Source organism: Pelophylax lessonae (assembly GCF_965119305.1).
Source record: "Pelophylax lessonae genome assembly, chromosome: 9".
NCBI classification, from domain to species: Eukaryota; Metazoa; Chordata; class Amphibia; order Anura; family Ranidae; genus Pelophylax; species Pelophylax lessonae.
The window spans coordinates 268,439,988-268,462,465 of NC_138776.1; the positions used below are offsets into that span (position 1 = coordinate 268,439,988).

The following is a 22,478-nucleotide window of genomic DNA, read 5'->3' on the forward strand; positions in this document are numbered from 1 at the left end:
CCGGCTAGTTCTGGGATGCCATCATGTGGCATCCCGTGACCACACTCGCCATCCGCTGCAGGGCACGGGTGGCACACCCTGTGATCGCTGAGTCCTCCAGGACACAACTGATCACAGATTGAGGTAAAGAGCCAATCAGCAGCTCTTTACCATGTGATCAGCTGTGTCCAATCACTGCTGATCACAATGTAAACACAAGCTGGTTATCAGCATTCCTTTCCTCATAATGACCGCATGAGGAAAGGAAAAGAGGGCCAAGAACTGGCTTGTGTAAAAGGGACATATACACTGATAATCAGGGCATTGATTATCAGTGCAGTCCCAACAGTGCCCACCAGTGCCACCTATTAGCGCCCATCAGTGACGCCTCATCAGTGCCGCTTACCAGTGCCCATAGGTGCCACCTGTTAGTGACGCCTCATCGATGCCACCTCATCAGTGCCTATAAGTGCAACCTATCAGTGCCCACTAGTGCTGCCTCATTAGTGCAGCCTATCAGTGATGCCTCATCAGTGCAGCCTATTAGTGCCCATTAGTACAGCCTCATCAGTGCAGCCTCATCAGTCCTGCCTCATCAGTGCAGCCTCATCAGTCCTGCCTCATCAGTGTAGCTTCATTCAGGGCCGGGACAAGGGGTGGCTGCCCTGGGCACAATGGTTTACTGTAGGGATGGGGGTGCCTTTCGTCTGTTACAAGGTTGACAGGAATAGGGACAGAGGCAGTGATTTTGACAAGCAAACGACTTCACAGGAAGTAGGATCCCCTAAGCATGCACATCGCAGTTTGGCATCTTTTCCCTGGGCGCTGTTTGACCTTGTCTCAGCAGTGGCCTCATCACTGCCCATCAGTGCAGCCTCATCTTTGCCCATCAGTACAGCCTCATCTGTGCCCATCAGTACAGCCTCATCCATGCCCATCAGTGCAGCCTCATCCGTGCCCATCAGTGCAGACTCATCAATGCCCATCAGTGCAGCCTCATCTTTGCCCATCGGTGCAGCCTCATCTGTGCCCATCAGTGCAGCCTCATCAATGCCCATCAGTGCAGCCTCATCTTTGCCCATCAGTGCAGCCTCATCTGTGTCCATCAGTGCAGCCTCATCGGTGCCCATCAGTGCAGCCTCATCGATGCCCATCAGTGCAGCCTCATCAGTGCCCATCAATGATCGCATAATTGTCATTCAAAATGGGACAGTGCTGAAAGCTGAAAATTGCCCTGGGAAGGGAGGAGGGAAAAAGTGTCCGGTAGGCAAGTGGTTAACCAGGCTCTGTTTCTGTGAGGGCACAGTAAAAACAGGAGGAGCATGAGGAAGAGGAGGAGTATGGTTGCTGAGGAGGAGAAAGCAGGGATGGATTTCATTCCTCACAATCATTGGCATTTGTCCTGGAGGAAAATGTTGTCCTCTGTAACCCTGAGGACTCCGGTTCCTCAGCCTCCAGTAATTTGTGGTAGATGGGCTCCTTCATTCTCCAGTGCCTGCAAAAGGTCCCAAGGGTTTGCGGCATTATGGAGAGGGTCAATTTCTTGTTGGCCTTTCTCTTGGATCAACATAGAGCTCACCCTGCCCTCACAGAGCAGGTAAAAGACTCTCTGCCTTCAACTTGGCCTTAACTTATAATGGATGATATTCTATTCAGCAAATCTGTAGACATTTTATAATGTTCGTCTGATAGTTTTCCATGACTGAGCCCCATTGGCGGGGCGAAACATGTCAGGAGTGTGGCCTGAACTGAGTCTAGCCTAAGACTGCCTCCACTTTTTTACATGAGGACTTTGTGTCCTGGGATTTCTTTTCCTTCCTCGTTGACTTCTATGCAGCTGAGACAAGCTCTTTACCTGCCTGCACCGCCAGCGGTTGTGAGGACCTTCCAAAACCGTGAAGCAGCACCCTTAATTTCTTTGTATGGGGTCACAGTGGGTAGATCTTTATCTTTTTATTTATGTCAAGAGACTGGAAAAAAAACGTGTTTCGTACTGTGCTGTGAGAAGTAAAATTGTGATGGTTTCAACTCCTGTGTTCTATTGGAGAGTTAAGCTGTTTGTGGATTGTGCTGAATCAGCAGGTGACTAAACCGTCAAGACAGATCAAGATCCATGGAGATATGTCAATGCACAAAGCGGCATTTGAAATAGAACAGGGGGCTACATGTTTGCCCATTGCCAAGGGGGATATCAGTCTGCCTGACCGCTGTGCTGAGCTGGTAGCACCAGGAGGAGGTGGTGGGAATATCCTCTTTTATGTTTTTTCCTCAAACAAAACGATCAACATTTTATATTTTCCTCCTATATAAACACAATGGACAGCAAATCGCCAAAAGGATTTGCTGGATCTCAATTTTGAAGTGCTGTTTACTGAGTAATAGTATGGTAGACACCTTCTCCCGAAAAGGTCCTACAGAAGATATAACTCCTGGCAATCTTATGGTTACACAACATCCTGTGGGTTCTAGGTCTCACCAGGGTCAGCCCCCCCCCCCCCCCAATCTTTATAGCAAGAAGCATAAACTGTACTGCCAGTGAATCCTCTTTTTTTCAAAGTTTCGCAGAACTTGTTTTTTGAACATGAGACAAACCATACTCCTCCTCTGAAGCCCCAGTTGGGACTTAGTCATAATCCCCTTACACTGGTGTTCTGCCGAAAATCCAACTCGCCAAAATATCTAACCACGTCACTTCCAGTTACTCTTCAGCAGCAATATTTGGAGATTTCAACGAGTTGGTGTGTAATGGAACCTCGATCCACACTGTGTTTGTGGGCTTCCGTCAGTATACAGCTTCCTTCAGTCTTGAACATAGATATCAGATATTACAGCCGCCCCCATACAAAACTAGCCCGAACTTAGCTTGTATGGATCTGAAATCATCAAACTCTCTATTGAAAAGTTTCACACTACAGGAGGACATCCCCCTCCTGATCAGATTACCCCACCAGGTCAGGTGCCTGATTACATTATCATATGCAGATGAAATTGTATACAGAAATAGAATTAACCTGAACTAATTATCTAGCCATCTGGACAGAAACAATATGTGAGTTCATTAACAATGGGACAGATAGGCTTAACAGAATCCACATCACACCTCAATACACAGACAATAGGAAGAGACCGCCAGTGACAGACTGTCTCTTGACATTGAAGAACATGGAACAGAGGCCAATGTGATTAGCTCTTTCAATGAACATGTTCAGAATCAAACAGGCCAGGAATAGTCTTCATATATTTCTTCAGATATATGATTGATAAATATTACTGTCCCATTTGAAGTAATTCAAACCATATTCTCAGTGTCCATTAAGTAGCTGTCCATCATTTCCTTGGTCACCCTGTGTCCCCAATAGCCACAGAGAGGGGCCTAGGGAGTTGAGAGAGGGATTTCCCAACCTCTCTAAGGTAAGCTGGGTTCCACGGGCCCCCCAACCAAAGCGACTCTCGTCACATGGTGTTTTCACAGAGGACCGGCAGCGTATACACTACGGTACACGACGAGTTGGAGTTTTCACAGAACACTGGGTAAGGATAAAGAATGCTGTTGTCGCACTTGGAGGCGGCCATATTGTTGGTTACTAGCGGGTGGACTAACAATGGCCACTCGTTATATGGTGTACCGTAGTGTATATGCTGCCGGTGTTATGTGAAAACAACCAACTCGTCGAAATCTCCAATGATTGCTGCTGGAGAGTCACCGGAAGTGGCGTGGTTGGAGATTTTGGCAAGTTGGATTTTTTGGCAGAACGTCCATGGTCCCCATCCTCCCCGGCACATGGGACCCGCCTCAGCAACCAAAACTGCTCCACGGACTGTGGGTGGGGTTGTATGTGCTGCCTGTCACTTCCGGGGAGGGGGAGCTCGGGGTTTAGGGGGCTGGGGTGGTGACTGTCACCTAGGGGGGTGTTGTCACAACCTCCGGGGGGGTTGGGGGCTTGGGCAGCCTGTCACCTCTGGGTCCCCCCGTGCCCTTCTCCCTTCTTTCTCTCTGTAGGTGTGGTGACCACAGAGAGGGAAGGGAATAGTAATGCTGGGGGAAAGGGAGTGGGCGCCCTCTGGTGGTGGGAGGGTGGCAGTGCAGGTTATGCTGACTCGCTTACCTGCTGCCCACCCACCCACCACCACCGTATGCCCCGGCCCAAACAAGCCATGGACCAGATGGGGACCCCTGCCTTAGACTAAGCCATGGTTGGGGAGAAAAACATGCAGGTTTGTATTGGTGGCTTGTGTCATGCTCAACCAACAAGAAAATTATTCGGCGGTCCGGCTTTTTTTTTCTTCTAAGCCCCTCCTCCCACCGAATGTCAGATGTCAGTGAATGCCATCCATTGGCGCTTGATCAGGTAAATGTGGACCAGACATCCATATAGTATGTTCCTTATATTTCAATCTGACTATGAAATTAATACTATCCATATGAGTCATATATGGGGTAAAAGTAGGAAGGTTCGTACAATAATTCCTCGGGATCGTTCCTCACAAATACGTGGCAGTGATATATTTATACGTCCTTTCGTGGGTGTGAAAATCTCACCATCTACACCATGTGTCACGCACAAGGCCCGGGGGCTGAATCCGGCCCGCCAGGCCATTTCATGTGGCACCCCTGTCATCTCCGTCCCCCCCCCCCCCCCCTTGTTTCAGCAGTCGGCAGCAGAGAGGAAGACAGACCTCCTTCTACAGATCCTGCTCTTCTTTGTGCAACTGAGGAGAAGCCCGTCTGTGCCCTCTCCCTATCTCAGCAGCAGAGAGGAGGACAGAACTCCTACTCTAGATCCTGCTCTTCTCTGTGCAACTGAGGAGAAGCTCATCTCTGCCCTCCCCGTCTCAACAGTCAGTAGCAGAGAGGACAGAACTCCTCCTTCAGATCTTGCTCTTCTCTGTACAACCAAGAAGAGGCTCATCTCTGCCCTCTCCAAGTCTCACCTCACAAATGCTCTTCTGGAAGAATGGTGAAACATTCCCATAGACACTCCTAAACCTTGTGGACGGCCTTTCCAGAAGAGGTGAAACTGTTATAGCTGCAAAGGGTGGGCCAACTCAATATTGAACCCTACGGACTAAGACTGGGATGCCATTAAAGTTCATGTGTGTGTAAAGGCCGGCGTCCCAATACTTTTGGTGAATAGCGTACGTGTGTTCTGTCCATACTGCATGTTACCCTGTGGCTTATGTGCAGTTCGGCATGCAGTTGAACCCTCCTATCCTCCAATATACCAGATTACATATACAAATCTTGAAGAGCAGGATGGGTGATACTTGGCACAAAGTAGAAGGAATGTTGCCATTTCAAAATGGGATGTTTCCTCCACACCCAACATGTGCCCAATATGGTGTCTGGCTTCCTCCACGTCCTTCTTCTTCCTCTGAGTGAGGAATCGTGGGAGCTATGAAGGCTCAGTAGGGTCAAAACACTGCGACACAAGTTTATGCACTTTGGCTGCTAGATTATGCCAAGACCAAATGAAAGGAAACAAAAACAACATTATGAAACCCCTATGCTGGAGGCAGGACGATGTGTGTTACGGGAGACAATAGTTTCATGGACATCTAGTTATGAGCTTGTGAACGTTTTCATTGACTGAAATTTTCTATAAAACACAAATATGAAACTCACCTTGCCACTGGAGGTCTAGATTGAGTGAGCTGGCTGTGCCTGGGCATGACAGGTGGGTGATCTAGCTAGGCCTGGGCTTGACAGCTGGGTGGGCCTTCTGGGCCTGAGCTTGAAATGTGGGTAAGTCAGCTGGATCTGTGCTTGATATCTGGGTGAGCAAGCTGGGACAGGGCTTGATGGGTAAGTGGGCAAGCTGGGCTAAAAAGTTAGGGGAGCTAGCTGGGCCTGGGTTTGAAAGCTGGGTGGGCTGGCTGGATCTTTGCTTGGTATCTCGGGTGGACAAACTGGGCCTGGGCTCGATGGGTGAGTGGGCTACCTGGGCTTAAAAGCTGGATGGGCTAGCTGGGCTTGGGCTTCAAAGCTGGATGGGCTAGCTGGGCCTGGGCTAGCTGGGCCTGGGCTTCAAAGCTGGATGGGCTAGCTGGGCCTGGGCTTAAAAGATGGATGGACTAGCTGGGCCTGGGCTTCAAAGCTGGATGGGCTAGCTGGGCCTGGGCTTCAAAGCTGGATGGGCTAGCTGGGCCTGGGCTTAAAAGATGGATGGGTTAGCTGGATTTGGGCTTCAAAGGTGGATAGGCTAGCTGGGCCTGGGCTTCAAAGCCAGATGTGCTAGCTGGGCCTGGGCTTCAAAGCTGGATAGGCTAGCTGGGCCTAAGATAAAAATCTGGATGGGCTAGCTGGGCCTGGGCTTCAAAGCTGGGTGGGCTAGCTGGGGCTAGGCTTGAAAGCTGGATGGGCTAGCTGAGTCTAGCCTTAAAAGCTGGATGGGCAAGCTGGGCCTGGGCTTCAAAGCTGGATTGGCTAACTGGGCCTAAGATAAAATTCCGCATGGGCTAGCTGGGCCTGGGCTTCAAAGCTGGGTGGGCTAGCTGGGCCTAGGCTTAAAAGATGGATGGGCCAGCTGGACCTGGGCTTTAAAGCTGGATAGGCTAGCTGAGGCTAGGCTTGAAAGCTGGATGGGCTAGCTGGGCCTAGCCTTAAAGCTGGATGGGCAAGCTGGGCATTGGCTTAAAATATGGATGGGCCAGCTGGACCTGGGCTTCAAAGCTGGATAGGGTAGCTGGGGCTAGGCTTGAAAGCTGGGTGGGCTAGCTGGGCCTGGGCTTAAAAGATGGATGGACCAGCTGGACCTGGGCTTTAAAGCTGGATGGGCCAGCTGGAACTGGGCATCAAAGCTGGATGGGCAAGCTGGGCATTGGCTTAAAATATGGATGGGCCAGCTGGACCTGGGCTTCAAAGCTGGATAGGGTAGCTGGGGCTAGGCTTGAAAGCTGGGTGGGCTAGCTGGGCCTGGGCTTAAAAGCTGGATCGGCAAGCTGGGCCTGGGCTAGCTGGTCTTGGACTTCAAAACTGGATGTACTAGCTGGGTCTGGGCTTAAAAGCAATGGGATCCAGCTGGGCTAGGACCAAAATGGGTGCACTAGTTGGGCACTCCACTGAAGGATTTTTGTCGCTCTCTGACACTGGTTTCCTCTGCTCTTCTCCTGACCCACCACCAATGTACAACTGTTCACTGGTAAGGTCCAGGGTGCAACTGCAGAGACACTACCAAGGTGGGGGAATCTAGAGGCAGACTCATACACATAACGGCCATTATGGATCCTTCTCTGGGCACAAATCATCATTGAATTGGCATGACTATTTGAGGAGGTTGCAGTTGAAAGATAGCTTGTAATGACAATCGGCCCAGCAAAATATTGGTCCATAATATTATTTCATGTAGTACAGACTTATACTGAGCAGGAGGTAAATTTACTTGGGAGTCCTCGGGAGATCGGCCTCAACTGCCGGAATACCCAGGAGAGAGCCCTCAAAACCGAGTGTCTCCCACGGTGACCTGTATTCATCTATAAGGATATACAGCATACTTCCCAATTTTTGTGATGGAATCAAGGGACACCTATTAGCAAAAGTATGTAGGCACAGGACAAACCCCCTGCCACGCCTCCTTAAAGGAGAATTATCCCAAAAGTGCTTTTTTTACCATTACTATTTCTTTATCTTGGCTTTTGAGATTTACAGATACAGCAATTTAGAAATTGGAGGAAAGGTTTAGCACTGGGGAACTTTTTTTAGTAAGATTTTATATACATCTATATAGATCAGACCAAAATGAGGGACAAATGAGGAGGAAAGAGGGACAGAGGGACTTTGTTTCAAATCAGGGACAGTCCCTCCAAATCAGGGACAGTTGGGAGCTACGATACAGTAAATATACACACAGCACAAGTTCACGCTCTAATTTTTTGGGACTGCAGTTCTTCTGAGCTCCACAAGATGGTGATCTCACATCCAACCAGACAGGAAGTCTCTATGAATAGTAGAGACAGGAAGTGATGGCAGGTACAGACAGGAAGTGAATTCAGGTATAAATAGGAAGTTCCGGGTGAGAGGTGCGTCGGGAGGAAGTAGAGAGGAGACATTGCTGGAAGTGGCAGTAGAGGAGGTAATAAGATCTTATTTTCTATTTACACCCAGTAACCCCCCTGCTTTGGTGTGGTACTGTGTGGGTACAGACATTGGGGGATGGGAACTATGGACTAACTTTGAAGTCAACCCGTTTGGGGTGTCCTCCTGTGTTAGTCTCCTTACGAAAGGGGAGAAATATGACGGGAGTCACTTTGGTTGGGGGGCCCGTGGAACACAGCTTACCTTCCAGAGGTTGGGAAATCCCTCTCTTGGCTCCCTAGTCCCCTCTTACGTGTAAGTCACCCTGTGTCTATTAGGGACACAGGGTGACCAAGGAAATGATGGACAGCTACTTAATGGACACTGAGAATATGGTTGGAATTACTTCAAATGGGACAGTAATATTTATCAGCCATATATCTCAAGAAATATATGGAGACTTTTCCTGGCCTGTTTAGCGCTATCAATGAACATGTTCAGAATCAATCACATTGGCTTCTGTTCCATGTTCTTCAGTGTCGGAGACAGTCTGTTACTGGTGGTCTCTTCCTATCCTCTGTGTATTGAGGTGTGATGTGGATTCTGTTAAGCCTGTCTGTCCCATTGTTAATTGTTAATGAGACTCACATATTGTTTCTGTCCAGATGGCTAGATAATTAGTTCAGGTTAATTATATTTCTGTACACAATTTCATCTGCATATGATAATGTAATCAGGCACGTGACCTGGTAGGGTAATTTGATCAGGAGGGGGATGTCCTCATGTGTGTGTGTATATATTGTGTGAGACTGTTCAATAAAGAGGTTGCTGTTCTAGATCCATACAAGCTAAGTTGTCGACTAGCTTTGTATGGGGGGAGGCTAGAATATCTGATATCTATGTTCAAGACTGGAGGAAGTCGTATACTGGCGGTAGTCCACAAACACAGTGTGGGTCGTGGTTTCCTTACAACACCCCATCTTGTCCGTCCTCTTCCTCCATAGTCACTGTAACGTCTTTTATCTCCAGCAGATGATGATACACACATATATAGTGTGGAAACCTAGAGTAACCCCTTCAGGGTCAGAACTTTCTTCCACTTATGGGGCCAGAACAGTCCTTCATTTTGGAGATCATTATGTCTATTAATAAAACACAGACCTAACCGGAGAGGTGGGGAGCATTCTGGGAGGTCACATAACATCACACTTATCTCTATTAATAAAACATAGACTTGACCGGAGAGGTGAGGAGGATTCTGGGAGGTCACATGACATCACTCTTATCTCTATTAATAAAACACAGACCTGACCGGAGAGGTGAGGAGGATTCTGGGAGGTCACATGACATCACTCTTATCTCTATTAATAAAACACAGACCTGACCGGAGAGGTGAGGAGGATTCTGGGAATTTTCACTATATTACTGTGTTTGTTTGAAAACAGAGTATTCCCCATATGACGTCAAGTGATTATTTGACCATCACAGTGCCTCCATGCAACTCCCGGACACCTGAAGAAAAACAGCTTCAACAAGATTTTGGAAGTCCCCAGCAAGATCACTCGGCTCCTGACAGGAGAGGTGAGCGGTGCTGGGAAGGACGTCATGATGGAGAATCAGCCGCCCCTCACATCACTGGGTAAGAGGAGACTTTATTGTAAAGGAGAGAGCAGTACGGAGGGTCCACCTAGATCCCCCATCATCTGATAAACACATAGAAACAATGTATTCAGTCAGTGTGTGTGTTTCCTACAGATGGATCCAGTAATGGGAACCCACCAGAGAGATGTCCCCGTCCTCTGTATTCCCGGGATTCCACACAGGAAGGTCACACCATCCCTCACCATCATCAGGTAGATGAGGAACAATCACTGATAGTTATATTTTTATTCACAAATGCAATTGTTATAATAAATGTCTTATAATTTATTAAGAATGGAAACCTCTGGGATTATAATATTGTTATTAAAGAAGAGTATAAAAAGGAGAATGACGAGTACGGTGAGGTGGAGGAGTCTTCAAAAGAACCCAAGGATATTATGGAGCCACCTTGTAACAGGAATCCACCAGAGAGATGTCCCCGTCCTCTGTATTCCCGGGATTCCACACAGGAAGGTCACACCATCCCCCACCATCATCAGGTGGGTGGAGTTGAGGGTCGGGAACATAAAGTGATTGAACTCTCTGACATGTGGAGACGATGTGTGGACTCTACAAGATGATATTTTCTATGTGATCTCACTTCATAAATACTTCTATGTTACAGATGTTATTTTCTGCCATTCTGTTCGTTTAGGGTGAAGATCTAAAGAATATGAAAGTTGAGACTGAAGTAGAGGAGATGGATGGGAGGAATGATCAGCAATATACGGAGGAGGATGGAATGACGAGGACATTCATAGAGGAGGACACTCCTACAGAGATCAGCACAGGTGACCCATAATATATTCTTCTCTGATCTCTGCTCTATTTCTGCATTTCCCATTCACCATTGGTTCCTGCTCTTCTGACAAGGCTGTGTAAATGTAGAAGTGATGAAAGGAGGACCAAAGGCCCTTTGAACGAAGAGGGAAAGTGTTGGGGCTAGTGGGGACATCCACAGAGAACATCTGCTCACTCATATCTACCTGAACAAGATTGATGGAAGTGAACTAACCCTCTCAGATCTATTGATGATGTTTTTATATTTTTCCAGGACACGCCATGGAGAAACCTTCAAAGGATCGTCTCACTTTATCTCCAGGTTGTAAAATTGAAGATGAGGACATCACAGGAGATTGTGGAGGAGAAAAGACAATGAGCTCCAATATGGATGGTGGACTTCACAGTGTGGATGGACCATGGAATCCTTCTGACTCTGAGCAACCTCGTACTGTGAGGGATGGTGCCGCAATTCAGAGGGATGGGAAATTTCCCTGTTTAGAATGTGGGGAAAGTTTTAGCTCTAAATTAGGCCTTAGAGAACATCATAGATCTCACATTGGGGAGAAGTCTTATTTCTGTCCTGAGTGCGGTGCATTTTTTTCAAGAAAGTCCGATCTTTCCAGGCATCAGAGATCACACACAGGTGACTATAGCCCTACTGACAATCCACAAGACGATAATACCAGTCATTCTCCACTGCTGTATGCACCACAAGAGTCACCTGTAGCACCAACCTCTCCAGGTGCAGGAGTTGAGTCTCCCACAATGGTGTTCAGTGCTGAAGCCACCAGCGATGATATGCCACAAATCTCCTCAATCACCTCGATCCCAGCTAGGTTGTGGTCTCCTCCTGTCATATCACAGACAGAGACCACACCAAAGTCCACAGGCCAGGATATTAGAATGCAGGCTGAAGAAACCACTTCCACCAAGGAGTATTCAGCGCCCAGTGGCAGAACCAGCCGCCGTTCTAAAGTATGGGACTACTTCGTTTCATTTGGCGATGGGCGGATAGCCAAGTGCAAATTATGCAGTAGGAAGGTCAGCCGTGGCAAAGTGATGGGTCATCTAACCAACGCCGGCATGAACCAACACATGCGCAGCCACCACAAGCCTGTGCTGCTTGGGGAGGAACATGCTGTGGCTCCTCCACTTAGCACTACCAGGGAAGTTACCAGTGTCTCTATGACCACCACCACTAGACAAGCCAAGAAACAGAGCGATCATGGCACTGCTGTCCCAACTACCAGTGAAATTACACATCCCAGCCCTTTCACGCGGGCCACCCTGGAACATTTTAGTGGCTTGCTTGCCAGGGAGATGTCCCGGGAGCAGTCCAGAAAAATTACCCGCCTTATTGCACAGCTGATAGCAGTTGAAGGGGCTCCCTTTACTTTGGTGGAAGGGGAGCCCTTTAGGCAGCTCCTGGAGGCTCTTGCACCCCATTATCAAATACCATCCCGCACCATGTTTGTTCGCAGTATAGTGCCTTCACTTTATAGATCATGTGTTGGGGTGTTGAAGGAGGAGCTGGGGAAGGCCGCTGGCCAGTCAGTCCACTTTACCACTGAATTATGGAGCGCTCCGGGTGACCAGCATTCCTTCTTGTTCTTGATGGCACATTGGTGGCAGCCCGATGTACCTAAAGATATACCACCAAGTTCAGGGGCAAGAAGTTCAGGCAAGCAGGGGCGCTGCTGCTTCCTCCTTCATTCCGAGGTTATGGATGAACAACAGACCTCAGAAAACATATTGCAAGCACTGCAGAAGATGGCGGCACAGTGGTTCGGACGGCATGCAGGCACTAAAGCAGAAATGGGGTTTCTGGTCACTGATGGTGGCGCCAACATGAATAAGGCCATACGGGATGGTAGCTATGTGGGTGTGCGCTGCTCAGCTCATATGCTACATCTTGTAGTAAAAGATGCCCTTGATGAGAAACGTAGGACTGGAAGGCTGACCACGCTTCTTGACTCGTGTCGGAAGATCGCAGGCCATTTTCATCGGAGCATTAAAGACGGTCATCTTCTCAGAGAGGAGCAAAGACAGGCAGGCCTGACAGAGCACCGGCTAAAAGTAGATGTTGGGACAAGGTGGAATTCCACCTTGGATATGCTAGAACGTGTGCTGGAACAGAAAAAGGCCATTCTTGCCGTGACGCAGAAGCATTTTATCGGCATTCGGAGACCATTAGGTAGGGAAGATTGGACCATGATTGGCCAGCTTGTGGCAGTCCTTGAGCCTTTCCGTACTGTAACAGAAAATCTCAGCCAAGAAACGGCTAGCATAGCTCAAGTGATTCCCCTCTTCACCCATCTCAGTAACAAACTCGATGGTTTCCTGTCCCATCAGGAACATCTACCTGATGTTGTGGCCCTGCTCAGAAGGTTGAAGGATCAGCTGGGTCGGCGTATCGAAGAGCTTACTTACACCTGCCCTGAATTAATGCTTGCCACCATGTGTGATCCTAGAATCAAGGGCAAGATGGCCATTCAAACAAATTCCCTGACCCACTGGAGGAATATATTAATTGAGAAAGTCCAAGACAAGCAAAAAAGTTTAGAGGAGGGAGAAGAAGAGAAACCTGAGGAGTCACCTAGCACAGCTCATTCCACCGAAGCAGCTTCTATTTGGGCTGAGGCACTGGACAGCTTGGTGGGACCCAGTAGACCGCCCCCCACGAAACAAAGTTCTGCTAACGATATTGTCCGAGCTTACCTTTCTGAGCCTATTGTGCCCCCCAGTACAAGCCCTTTGCAGTTCTGGGATGACAAGAGAGATGTGTGGCCTGCTCTGTCCCAGGTAGCCCAGGAGCTCCTATCCTGCCCTCCGACCACCGTACAAAGTAAGCGTGTATTCTCAATCCCAGGAAATATACCAAGCCCCCAATGCTCTCAGTTGGCCCCCCAGCTCATGGAACAAATGGTGTTTTTGAAAGTGAATTTGCCAAAGCTGGGATACCCTGCTCTAAACTTTGATATGGAATAAAAGAAGAATATACTGTGTATGTATGTAAATATATATACACTATATTACCAAAAGTATTGGGACGCCTGCCTTTACACCCACATGATCTTTAATGGCATCCCAGGCTAAAGCCCCGTACACACGCAACAAATTTCCGCCGACCGCTCGTCCGTCTTTTGTCCAGAGTGGTGTCTGTTGGTTGGAATGTGCTCTAGACTGCACACGAAATTTCCCGCATGACAGAATTCTACTTCAGAAGCGATGTCATGTGTTGGATTGCTTTGTATGTGTTCTTTCATCTCTGAGCATGCCTAGTCTTTCTCATAAGATTTTTCCCCATCGAAATCTGTACTGACTGCACGAAAATCGGACGTGTGTTGACGGAGGACAAAAATTTTATAGCCTGCACACCAGGATTTTTTCGGCAAAAAAGTCAGAGTCGGTTGTCGAGAGCACCATACCAACAAGCTGAAAATCGTCAGATCGGTCGTCGGACGAACATTCCCAGCCGAATTTCCACTCGTGTGTACCTTTAGTCCGTAGGGTTCAATATTGAGTGGGCCCACCCTTTGCAACTAGAACAGTTTCAACTCTTCTGGGAAGGCTGTCCACAAGGTTTAGGAGTGTATCTATGGGAATGTTTGACCATTCTTCCAGGAGTGCATTTGTGAGGTCAGGCACTCATGTTTGGCGAGAAGGCCTGGCTCGCAGTCTCCGCTCTAATTCATCCCAAAAAAAAAAGGTGTTCTATCGGGTTGAGGTCAGGATCCTGTGCAGGCCAGTCAAGTTCCTCCACCCCAAACTCGCAAATGCGCTTCTGGAAGAATGGTCAAACATTCCCATAGACACCAGTGGCAGCTGGTGCTCCACAGGACGGACCGCACCATACCCCCCCCCCCCCCCCCAGATCACACCAGCCCGCACACTCTACCCTACTGCCTTGGGTTCTTGTTATCGCCCAATTTTTAAGAAAGGTCCCAATAGTCCCCCAACCCCCCCCCCCCCCAGTCGCCGACTCACTCACCGAAGGGCATTCAGCAGCGGCAGCGTCTTCTCTTCAGTTCCCTGCAGCGGTGGCAGCTTCTTTTTATTCTTCTCGGCGGCGGCAGCTTCTCTTCAGCGGCGGTGGCTTCTCTTCAATCCCCTGAGTCTCCTCGAGTCCTCCCTCCTCCTCGTCCTTGGCCAATGCCACGGCTTTGCCTTTCGGCCAATCGGGAGGAACCACTTCCTGATTGGCCAGGAGGAGGATCCGTGTGACAATAGCGATTTTTCATTCGTTATTGTCACACAACTGGGTGGGCTTGGGGCGCACTGCTCTGCACCCAAGTCCACCCTTTTCTGAAGCCTATTAGAGCCTCTAGCTCTAATCACGTGCTTCCGAAAAAAAAAAATCCCCATTGAACTCCATGCGTCCGGCGCCCCTGCATGTAGATTAGGGGGCCGGATGTATGGATGGGGGGGGTGGAGCCCCTGCGCCCCTAATGGACGGGCTACCCCTGATAGACACACTCCTAAACCTTGTGGACAGCCTTCCCAGAGGAGTTGAAGCTGTTATAGCTGCAAAGGGTGGGCCAACTCAATATTGAACCCTACGGACTAAGAAGTGGACGCCATTAAAGTTCATGCGCTTGTAAAGGCAGGCATCCCAATACTTTTGGTAATATAGTGGGCGTATGTATAAATAATTGTCCAATAAAACGCTGTTATTACACTCAGAGAAAAATATTATTTTTGTATATATTTTGAGTTTGTTCATGTTGCTATTTAGATTTAATAAAGATTTATGGAGTGACTCATTTTAGATTATTTAAACTGTGCACAGGCACCTATATCTGTACACCTATATACCATTATTTATTTATTTTTTAACCTATATACCATTTATACTTGTTCTACAAATGTAATACCTACGGGACTACTGTCATGGTGTGCTGCCAAAATAATATTACCGTATATACTCGAGTATAAGCCGAGTTTTTCAGCACATTTTTTTGTGCTGAAAATGTCACCCTCGGCTTATACTCGAGTCATTAAAAAAAAAATGTCCTTGGCCGGTCTGACGTGCTCCGAGGCATGTCACAGCGCATGCGCCGCCGCCACTTGGGAAAGGCTGTACACGTTCGGCTATTCCCAGGAATATCCAAACGTATACGAGCTTTTCCGAGCGGCGGCGGCACATGCGCAATGACGTGTTGGCGCCGGACGGTGCCATTTTTAAATCTTAAGGCGCCTCTGGAACAGGTGAGACTCCTCCACAGCCGCACTACCTGCCATTATGCAGGGCTGCGGGCATACTACAAGAGATGCAGTGCTGCGGGCATGGTACACCTGTACCATGCCCGCAATGCCCGCAGCCCTGCATTCTCCTGTACCATGCTTGCAGCCCTGCATTCTCCTGTACCATGCCTGCAGCCCTGCATTCTCCTGTACCATGCTTGCAGCCCTGCATTCTCCTGTACCATGCCCACAGCCCTGCATTCTCCTGTATCATGCCCGCAGCCCTACACTCTCCTGTACTATGCCTGCAGCCCTGCATTCTCCTGTACCATGCTTGCAGCCCTGCATTCTCCTGTACCATGCCTGCAGCCCTGCATTCTCCTGTACCATGCTTGCAGCCCTGCATTCTCCTGTACCATGCCTGCAGCCCTGCATTCTGTACCATGCTTGCAGCCCTGCATTCTCCTGTATCATGCTTGCAGCCCTGCATTCTCCTGCATCATGCCTGCAGCCCTGCACTCTCCTGTACCATGCTTGCAGCCCTGCATTCTCCTGTACCATGCCTGCAGCCCTGCATTCTCCTGTACCATGCCTGCAGCCCTGCATTCTCCTGTACCATGCCCGCAGCCCTGCATTCTCCTGTACCATGCCCGCAGCCCTGCATTCTCCTGTACCATGCTTGCAGCCTTGCATACTTCTGTACCATGCCAGCAGCCCTGCACTCTCCTGTACCATGCTTGCAGCCCTGCATTCTCCTGTACCATGCCTGCAGCCCTGCATTCTGTACCATGCCCACAGCCCTGCATCTCCTGTACAATACCCACAGCCCTGCATTCTCCTGTATCATGCCCAGAGCCCTGCATTCTCCTGTACCATGCCCAGAGCCCTGCATTCTCCTGTACCATGCCCGCAGCCCCTGTTTGGGGTCTTGTGGTGGTCCAGTTGGGTTCAGTAGCTGCTGTATTTCCCACCCTAGACTTATACTCGAGTCAGTCATTTTTCCCATTTTTTTGTGGTAAAATTAGGGGCCTCGGCCTTGGAACTGGTAGAATGGATGACATTGGTCACCGCCTTACCATCAGATGTGCCCATTCATTCATAGAAGGCTCAGAAGTGGTAGAATGGATGATATTGGTCACCCCTCGCCATCCTCATCAGATGTACCCATTCATTCATAGAAGGCTCAGAAGTGGTAGAATGGATGATATTGGTCACCCCCTCGCCGTCCTCATCAGATGTACCCATTCAACCTTAGAAGGTTCAGAAGTGGTAGAATGGATGACATTGGTCACCCCATCACCGTCCTCATCAGATGTACCCATTCATCCATAGAATGCTCAGAAAGTGGTAGAATGGATGACATTGGTCACCCCCTCGCTGTCCTCATCAGATGTACCCATTCATCCATAGAAGGCTCAGAAAGTGGTAGAATGAATTACACTGGTCACCCCTTCAATGTCTTCATTAGTTGTACCCATTCATATAATAGGACTCAGGCAGGGGTAGAATGAATGACATTGGTCACCCCCCTTACCATCCTCATCAGATGTACCTAGCAGCAAGCAGTCAACCTCTACTGCAGCAGGGCAGCCGTATAGATCAGGATGGGACTACATACCCCATTACAGATGGGACAGGGATCACCCCTCCACTTTCAGCATGTCCCACCTCTAGCACAAGGATATAAATAACCCCAGCAGAGAGAAAAGGGTGGAAATGGCTCCTGACCCCCATGTTTGAGCAATGATGTCACCACTACCCCCACCCTTTCCCGTATATTGTAGACGATAGCTCACAAAGTTGTCATTTAGTGAGTGGTGCCATTACATTTGGTTATTAAGATTAGTACGGTTAGGGGTATTATGTAAGAGGTGAGGCCTTTGTCCTCATTAACATGAAGGTAATTTGCCAGGGGAACCCCTCCTTGGCAAATTACCCCAACATTTTGAAGGCATGTAACCTGGTATGGTCCAAGAGGGGGGGAAGTGCACACACGTCCGCTTCTCCTGTCCTGAATTGGCCCACACACTTAGATAAGGGTTTGGTATAGAATTTTGGCAGGAACTTCTGGAACGTAGACCAAATATTCTCTGTAAGGTGAGCATAGACATGGAGGATACCATCAGTGGTTGGGATGTAACATAATCTGTAAAGGCCCGTACACACGATAAGAAAATCTGAAGGGAAATTTCGTCCGACGACCGATCTGCTGATTTTCGGATTGTTAGTACGGTGCTTTCGACAGCCGACTCCGACTTTTCGGCTGACAAAATCCTGATGTGCAGGCTATAAAATTTTTGTTGTCTGTAATACAACATCCGATTTTGGTCTCATTAGTACAGATTTTGACGGAAAAAAATCTTAAGAGTAAGGCTAGGCATGCTCAGAGACGAAAGAACACATACAAAGCAATCCAACACATGACATCACTTCTGAAGTAGAATTCTGTTGTACGGGAAAATTCGTATGAAAAAACCTCTTCACTTTCCACATCAGACTAGCATGCCACAAAAAACGGACGACAGATCGTTCGATAATCTGATCGTGTGTACGGGGCTTTAAGGTGGTATGGTAATACAGACATTCCTTTAATTCAATGTTCAATATTACCGATTCAGAGTAGAAGACAAATGGTCACAATTTAAAATCTGAAGTCAGTTCTTGAGCCTGAAGATTGACGAAAGTGACACCTAGATGCCCATAACGTTCAGACATCCTTGTACCCATAGACAAGGATAAACTGTCATCTCAATAACCCTGAAAGGAAATCTTTCGATATGACTATGAACCCAGTGGGGGGAAGAAACCTGTGCACAGTGCGCTCCCCATTGGATGCAAAGATTATTTTCTCATATAAAATGGTATGTGTTCGGTGTACGGAATCCCAGAGGAATCCTCAAAACGGTTCTATGGGGCCTGCTCGTGACAGCCATGCAGTAATTGGACTTGCCGTGATCAGACTGGTGTTGAATTTCATCCTTGACCCAGATGTCAGAATTGGGGGGTCAATATAACCTGTGGCGCCTTCAAAACACAAAACCATCCTCAGGGCTGAGGAGAGGACATCCCACAGAGGCGTCTGGCCAAGGGTTAGGGTCCATTCTTATTTGACCTGTCCTGTCAGCCCCAAATCCAATCATTGTAAAAAGCTTGTAGACTTCTTCACCTCTATAACATCTCTAAAATTCACCCTTTTTTAATTAATGAAACCACAAAGCTCCTCATTTACTGCCTTGTTATCTCTCGCCTTGACTCCCTTTTCATTGGTCTACCTCTCCATAGACTCCTCCCCTCTCAAGTCTATCATGAATGATGCTGCCAAACTCATCTACCTTACCAACTGCTCAGTGTCCTTCCGACCCTCTCTGCCAATCCCTACACTTGCCTCCACTCAGTGTTCTCCAGCCCTCTCTGCCAATCCTTCCACTGGCCTCCATCCAATGTCCTCCCCACCTCTCTGCCAATTCCTCTACTGGCCTCAATTCAGTGTCCTCCACACCTCTCTGCCAATCCCTCCACTGGCCTCTATCCAGTGTCCTCCACACCTCTTTGCCAATCGCTCCACTGGCTTCCATTCAGTGTCCTCCACACCTCTCTGCCAATCCCTCTGTCAGGTCACCTGTGGCCAGGTGACAACTGCACCCTGTTGGAGGCAGGGGTGCATCACAAGGTAGTGAACACAGTAGCTGACTGCTGCGGATGGACAGAGACGTGAGCCCAAGATTCCCCAGTCTAAGACCCAGCAGGTGTTCACCAGAGCCTCTAGTGGTGAAGATGGACTTGGCTGCAGCTGGGCCCAGGTCGCGGCCCCTGGGTTCCCCCGGGTCACGCTCCGTAGGGAGAGAGGGGAAGCAGCCACTCAGGACACAAGGGATAGTGATGGGTAAGCCGAGGTCGGGACAACAGGCAGACGAGGGTAACCAAGGGACAGGCCGAAGGTCAGGGTCACAGGCAAACAGGAGTGGTCAGAGATAAGCCAAAATCGGTACACAGAAAGGTAGATGAAGCACACGGCAGACAGGAACACAAACTAACAAACACTGTTGAACAGCAAAGCAGACCTGCAGTGCACTGCTTAATATAGACTTCCTGGAAGGCCTGGGCATGAAGACATGAAGGAGAAGGTAAGCTGCCAGACACTATTGCATGTCCATGACATTCTCCACTGGCCTCTATCCAGTGTCCTCCACACCTCTCTACCAATCCCCCCACTGGCCTCCATTCAGTATCCTCCACCCTTATCTGCCAATCCCTTCACTGGCCTCCATTCAGTATCCTTCACCCCTCTCTGCCAATCCCCCCACTGGCCTCCATTCAGTATCCTTCACCCTTATCTGCCAATCCCTCCACTGGCCTCCATTCAGTATCCTTCACCCCTCTCTGCCAATCCCTCCACTGGCTTCCATTCAGTGTCCTCCACCCCTCTTTGCCAATCCCTCCACTCACTTCCATTAAGTGTCCTTCACACCCTCTCTTGCAATTATCTCCATAAGCAGAGTTCTTTACAGTGAAGTACAGCTTAGCTCTGGTAACACAGGTGAATGGCAGGAGGGATCCAAGGGCCATGGCATTGAAAAGAGAGTACCCCAGCAGCAATCTGGGAGGGGTTCCTCTTTTGAGGAAGCTGCATGATATTAGGCTGGGACTCAGCTGCCCTCAAACTGGTTCTGACAGAAGAGAGGCTTTCATCTGGCTGCAGATCACTTCACCAGCTAACTCATCAAGTGTGTTTCTCTATGTGATCATGAAAGCGAGTAAGAAAGATGATCTTAAGGTTGGTGTTCCAGAAACCTGGCTTGACTCCTCACAAGACTGGGCTGTTTGTATTCATGCTGATCCTCTTGCTGATCCTCTATGTGATTATGAAAGTGAGGAAGAAAGATGATCGTGTGGTTGGAGATGTGGTTGGTGTTACAGAAACACGGCTTGACTCCTCACAAGACTGGGCTGTTTGTATTCATGCTGATCCTATGTTTAGAGGGACACGGGACATAGAAAAGATGGAGGGGGGTTTCTCTATGTAAGATGTGATGTGAAAGTGAAGAAGAAAGATGATCTTGTGGTTGGAGGTGGTGATGGTGCGGAGGAGGAATTACGGGTGGAATGATAGATGGGTCTATGAACTGATGGACTTATCATTGGAATCTACTACAGACGTCCTGAGATTTATGAGAAGATGGGAGAGCCGGCTGTTCCAACAAGTACAAGCAGGAAAAACCGAACTACTAAGACACAAGATTAAGACCAAAACCTACAGGACGGGCCTTACTTGTAGTGTTAGAAAAAGGAAAAGAAAAGAACATTTCATCATACAAATCTGAAGGAAGACTTTTATCCATCAACTTACAAAGAATATCAGGAGTTTAAGAATACAAATAGTTAATCCTCATTTGTTTTATGCTAAAAAAACAGTTTAATATATTTACATTTTTTATCAGGTTATTATGAAATATTACATCTGAAAATGCCAAATTTTCCACTATCATCCAGCAAGTGGCGCTCTCCAAGTAGATAAAGCTACCTTTGCAGGCTGGTAACTACTTCACTCAAATTGTCAGTCCTGTCATGTAATCTGTTCTCCCCTTCTCTTCATCCACAAACAATCACTACACTGCTAGAGGGACCCAACCAGCAGTGACACCCCCTCCTTCTCTCTCCTAGAGAGACCCAACCAGCAGTGACACCTCCTCCTTCTCTCTCCTAGAGGAACCCAACCAGCAGTGACACCCCCTCCTTCTCTCTCCTAGAGGAACCCAACCAGCAGTGACACCCCCTCCTTCTCTCTCCTAGAGAGACCCAACCAGCAGTGACACCCCCTCCTCCTCTCTCCTAGAGGGACCCAACCAGCAGTGACACCCCCGCTTCTCTCTCCTAGAGAGACCCAACCAGCAGTGACACCCCCTCCTTCTCTCTCCTAGAGGGACCCAACCAGCAGTGACACCTCCTCCTTCTCTCTCCTAGAGGGACCCAACCAGCAGTGACACTCCCTCCTTCTCTCTTCTAGAGGGACCCAACCAGCAGTGACACCCCCTCCTTCTCTCTCCTAGAGGGACCCAACCAGCAGTGACACCCCCTCCTTCTCTCTCCTAGAGGGACTCAACCAGAAGTGACACCCCTCCTTCTCTCTCCTAGAGGGACCCAACCAGCAGTGACACCCCCTCCTTCTCTCTCCTAGAGGGACCCAACCAGCAGTGACACCCCCTCCTTCTCTCCTAGAGGGACCCAACCAGCAATGACACCCCCTCCTTCTCTCTCCTAGAGGGACCCAACCAGCAGTGACACCCCCTCCTTCTCTCTCCTAGAGGGACCCAACCAGCAGTGACACCATCTCCTTCTCTCTCCTAGAGGGACTCAACCAGCAGTGACACCCCCTCCTTCTCTCTCCTAGAGGGACCCAACCAGCAGTGACACCCCCTCCTTCTCTCTCCTAGAAAGATCCAACCAGCAGTGACACCCCCTCCTTCTCTCTCCTAGAGGGACCCAACCAGCAGTGACACCCCCTCCTTCTCTCTCCTAGAGGGATTCAACCAACAGTGACACCCCCTCCTTCTCTCTCCTAGAGGGATCCAACCAGCAGTGACACCCCTTCCTTCTCTCTCCTAGCAGAGTGAGACAGACAGAACTTTAGGGGATTTGGATTTCCTTATAAAGTGGTTCTTCCATGATAAAGATGAGAGGAGAGCTCAGCCACGTGAATTCTGAGGTGTATATCAAGGTGTGCTTCTTCCCAGTGTGAGATTCATAAAGAAGACATTTCCCGCATTCAGGACACTAATACACCTTGAGGGTTGTGTGGGTTCTCTGATGTTTGGTAAGACAAAAAACATTTCACGCACTCAGAGCAGAAATACGTTTTTTCCACCATGTGAAATTTTTAGAT

General features: G+C 48.7%; 3 protein-coding genes across 3 annotated transcripts in view; 1 reads left to right on the plus strand and 2 right to left on the minus strand.

Annotated features, from left to right (window-relative positions):
- The window catches only part of LOC309564458 (uncharacterized protein), a 1,566,033-nt gene that overhangs the window by 480,012 nt on the left and 1,063,543 nt on the right, over window positions 1-22,478 (minus strand). The window lies entirely within an intron of this gene.
- The window catches only part of LOC309564000 (gastrula zinc finger protein XlCGF66.1-like), a gene marked incomplete at its 3' end in the record, with an annotated part of 95,087 nt that overhangs the window by 69,099 nt on the left and 3,510 nt on the right, over window positions 1-22,478 (minus strand). The gene's annotated exons all lie outside the window — the stretch shown is intronic.
- LOC309564005 (zinc finger BED domain-containing protein 4-like) lies at window positions 10,785-13,402 on the plus strand (the record flags this gene model as incomplete). Its single annotated transcript, XM_082268632.1, has 1 exon — window positions 10,785-13,402. Exon 1 carries the CDS (start codon window positions 10,787-10,789, stop codon window positions 13,400-13,402), a length of 2,616 nt encoding a protein of 871 aa, XP_082124758.1. The 5' UTR covers window positions 10,785-10,786.